We start from the raw sequence: 4,417 nt of genomic DNA on the forward strand, positions 1-4,417 counted from the left end.
TATTTATAAAGGTGCGGAGATCAAGATTGCTTTTCAAATTTATGAGCGTTTGTTTGCCACTAATTTTTTAGTGAGCATTTAAATTGCTTATTATTCACTGAAGTGCATGAACCTAATTTATAAACTATTAGAATCATTATTTGAAATAAATTTAATACAAGTTTCTTGACCTACTCAAATAGAAATATTTCTTATTTTATTGACATAGAAAACAGGCACAAATTTCTTTTAGTAATGCTAGCTCCAATAGCGATCAACCATGGTTTTCATTTTAAGATAGAAGAGGCGAGAGTCCATTATTGCTATGTACATTCATTCTTTTCTAAATCTTTAGGTGTGGCATAAAATTTAGAGTCAAAGGTAGTGGTTGGAGGGGCATTAGGTACCTACTGGAAAAGAATATAAATTTTCACCAAGCACAAAATTCTTATTTAGGAAAATAGTACTTCTATCTTAGATATTGAAAGAATGTGAATATCAGAGTGTTGGTTGTGAGGAATTAGTCAAAGGTCATAATCAAGTGCTATTTAAAAATGTATTGAAAATAATCCTAAGAGGTGATGAGTATATATCTATGGAGAGATTTATTATTGATACCTTGACACTTTTAAGTATAATAATGTTTAGTTTTCGTATGCCATCAAAATTTTGGGTTGTCAAGGCCATCCGTATTTCTATTGACATTGAAGATCTTAAGACGTCATATGCTTATGCTTTTGGAGAATCTAACACAACATAAAATGGATAGAGCATAAAATAGATCTACGGGAGACCGGTGGTACTGAAGGATGGATGAATTTTCATCATCTCAAGTTAGATTCTTTCTTTGAGATGATGCTTTTCATGAAAAGCATTTTTTACTTTAGTTTCATGATTTCCTTTTCATTTTCATTGTAGAGGTTGATAGATTCGAAGAACGTCATATGCTTAGTATAATACTTTGATAGATTTGAAGAACGTCATATGCATATCTAATTTATTATTGATACCTTGACACTTTTAAGTATAATAATGTTTAGTTTTTGTATGCCATCAAAATTTTGGGTTGTCAAGGCCATCCGTATTTCTATTGACATTGAAGATATTAAGAAGTCATATGCTCATGCTTTTGTGGAATCTAACACAACATAAAATGGATAGAGCATAAAATAGATCTACGGGAGGCCGGTGGTACTGAGGGATGGATGAATTTTCATCATCTCAAGTTAGATTCTTTCTTTCAGATGATACTTTTCATGAAAAGCATTTATTTACTTTAGTTTCTTGATTTCCTTTTTGCTTTCATTGTGGATGTTGATAGATCTGAAGAATGTATATATTGTGAAGTTTGATCTTTGGAAATAGCTAAGAGGTTTGGTGTTGACCTCAATATGAATTATTGTCCAATAATCTGGTATCTATGATTTGGGAACTAGTATCTATGAACACTCTGAAGTTCTTCTCTGATGGATTGATTTTTAGTTGAAATCATTGTTCCGCTACTTTGGGAAGTGTAATGAAGTTTTTGCAAGATAAAATTACTAATGATATCCGGCTCTGCCACTCTTTCTCCACATTTTCTGGACAACGGGAGGTGCCCAGATTTTAATTTTAATTGCACACGATTGTTTTCTGTGACAGCCAAAAGCTAATCCACAGCTATGAAGTCCTCCATAGTTAGTTGATTTTATTCTATGCTTAAGGTTAAGCTTGGAGGTTAATTTAATTCAATAATGAATGTGAAAACATGTTAAATATATCCATCTGGACAGATAAAAAGAATAATTCAATACACAACACAGTTGTGTTGACATTGCAGCGCAGAAGATGTCATGTCGACATAGTACGACTTGAGTGAGACAGGAATTATTCCTCTTCTAATCTTATCGATGCCTGCGTCCATTTGCCATCTGGAGCTTTAACGAGACCCTTGTTCTGTTGCTGCCACCATTTTGGAGGAATTTCATATTTCTCGCGCCATAAATCACAGCTCTTATTAACCAGAGCATGATCTCTTCCACTCCAAGAAAACGGCTGCTTACTTCCAACGTACCCGTCCAGTAAATGCAAGTAGAGCTCTAAATTATGAAAGTAGGCAAGATTATGGGTGTGCTGAATGAATGGGGAATTGTTGTGTAAGGGAAGCTCGACGCCAACATGAAAGTATGTCCACGGAAGCCAATGCAGCAATTTGCTGAGGCATCCCATGTTCTCGTTCATAAAAACTCCGGGCACTTTGGGAACCACGTCACGCTTGTTAACAAACCTCAGCACTTTGATTCCAATCTTCTCCACCCGTTTAGCAAACGCAAGATTTCCTACCCGGGGAGAGGCAAAAGCGAAGACGGTAACAGGAATTTGATGAAAATTATGCTTAGTGCAAAGCATTTGTTTGATATCATAAGCGCTCAAGGTTGCAAGAGCAGCTCCTAAGCTGTGTCCCGTAAATGTTATGCTTAAATTGTCCATCTCTTTTTCATAAACTTGAAGCAATCGTTCTATCTCCGAGACTACCAAATCTCTGGTGCTGATGTTCGCAGTGGCTCCTGCAGCACCTTGACGGTGACGGAGAGTTGAAGTATAGCAGCTCAGGAATCCTCTCACAATTAGTACTCCATCCGCGAAATGATGCCCTTGGTCTTTGCCTGTCCTCTCGCATCTATAGGATAATCTTGTAGGTACAAGAATATCTCTCAGGTCTTCTATCCATTCTTCAGTAGTCTGAGTTCCTCGATCTCCATGCAATCACTATGTCTCGTCGTCCAAACCTTCTTATCTCTTTTGGGTCCGTGCAAACTGCAATAAAACCCAACCAAACACCTTGGTCTTTTGGTTTCTCACCAAAAACTTGATCTAACACATCAGTATTGGCGTAAATATATTTAGTGACTTGGTAGCCACTTTCAGACATGCCCATCTTATTGAACAGATCTCTTTTACTGTGATAACATGTGCCGTAGTTTTTGGAGTAGCTTTTGCCACCAAATGCGTCGTAACAAAGCTGTGCCAAATTCCCATATCTGAGAGCTTCAGCTTTCAAATTGGGAACCATGGGATCAAGCAAACCATTCCAATTATGGGCACCTTGTATATCTCTCCATTCCTCACATAGCTGAGGCTACTTTCCCGTTGAGTTAGTTTGGGAACTGGGTACTAATCCAGCATTATCTTCAAGCTGGGGCAATGGAAATACAACCATTGATTGACTGATAATATATAAAAAGGAATCAAATAATTAATGTCTCATCTCTGGGATGTCAACAAATGATCAGCCAGACAAATTAAAGCGTTTGAGAATGAATACAAGGTTTAAGACGATCGAGCACCTTATAAATAGAAAATCACGCACTACAATTGTAACGGACCTGCATTGGGCCGATAAGCATGAGCTATGTTTTGTGGAGACTTTCCTTGGTGGAAAGAAGGTGTTGGCTATGGTGGACTCAGGCGCAACACACAATTACATCTCCGCATGCCGAGCGAAGAAGCTTGGACTCAAGATCGAGCCGACTTCAAATTAGTTCAAAGCGGTGACCGCACCCGCACAGCAGGTGAGCGGCGAGATCCACAAGGAAGTAATTCGAGTTGGATCGTGGCAGGGTGCGCTCGACTTAATCGCCATTGGGATGAACGAATTCGACCTCATACTTGGGCAAGAGTTCTTGAGGTTGGCATCTGCGGCAGTAGTACCACACTTGGGCTGCATTCTCGTATTGGATCCGAACAGACCGAGTCTGATCCCGACGGTGAAGAGCATGGAGTAGGATCTCCTTTTGAATGCACTAAGTGCTAAACAGGTCGGCAGAGGAAGGTGGGAAGAGTTGTTCTTGGCCGCACTAATTGGAGATTGGGACGAAGGAGAGTCTTCGGGACCCTCCAACGCCTCGGCGATCCAAGAAGTGTTGTCTGAGTTTGCGGATGTAATGCCAGACAGTCTCCCAGCAGTTTTGCCACCACGGAGGCATGTAGATCACCGGATCAAACTTGAGGCCGGAGCAAGACCGCTAGCGAAGACTCCCTACCGCCTCTCCGGACCAGAGATGGGGGAGTTAAAGAAGCAGCTGACGGAACTCGTGGAGGCGGGTTACTTGCGTCCGTCTAGGTCGCCTTATGCTGCCCCAGTTTTGTTCCAGCGCAAGAAGGATGGAAGTCTTCGGATGTGCATGGATTATTGGGCTTTGAACAAGCTCACAATCAAAAACAAGTATCCGTTACCCCTCATAGCGGATAGCTTTGACCGACTGGTTGATGCAAGAGTGTTTAGCAAGTTGGATCTGAGGCAGGGTTACTACCAGATCAGGATCGCGCCGGGTGACGAGGAAAAGACCGCGATCACGACGAGATATGGTAGCTATGAATTTTTGGTCATGCCCTTCGGCCTCACTAATGCTCCTGCCACCTTTAGCACTTTGATGAACGATGTGTTTCGACCGTTGTT

The 4,417-nt window shown here is 40.5% G+C and overlaps 1 protein-coding gene across 1 annotated transcript; it reads right to left on the reverse strand.

Annotated features, from left to right (window-relative positions):
• Positions 1-1,845: 1,845 nt before the first annotated feature.
• On the reverse strand, positions 1,846-3,031 carry LOC131079669 (phospholipase A1-Igamma1, chloroplastic-like). Its single transcript, XM_058017679.2, has 2 exons — positions 2,748-3,031; positions 1,846-2,638 (listed from the first exon to the last, which is right to left on the reverse strand). The coding sequence occupies exons 1-2, from the start codon at positions 3,029-3,031 to the stop codon at positions 1,846-1,848; spliced, it is 1,077 nt and encodes a 358-aa protein (XP_057873662.2).
• Positions 3,032-4,417: the final 1,386 nt, after the last annotated feature.

This window comes from Cryptomeria japonica, chromosome 10, assembly GCF_030272615.1.
Source record: "Cryptomeria japonica chromosome 10, Sugi_1.0, whole genome shotgun sequence".
Classification (NCBI taxonomy): domain Eukaryota; kingdom Viridiplantae; phylum Streptophyta; class Pinopsida; order Cupressales; family Cupressaceae; genus Cryptomeria; species Cryptomeria japonica.

Bases quoted from the DNA above. Each gene is read 5' to 3' on its own strand.
- LOC131079669 (XM_058017679.2), bottom strand. From the start codon at position 3,031: ATGGTTCCCAATTTGAAAGCTGAAGCTCTCAGATATGGGAATTTGGCA. The intron at 2,639-2,747 runs GTTTGGACGACG...ATTATCCTATAG, and splicing joins GACCCAAAAGAGATAAGAAG to ATGCGAGAGGACAGGCAAAG.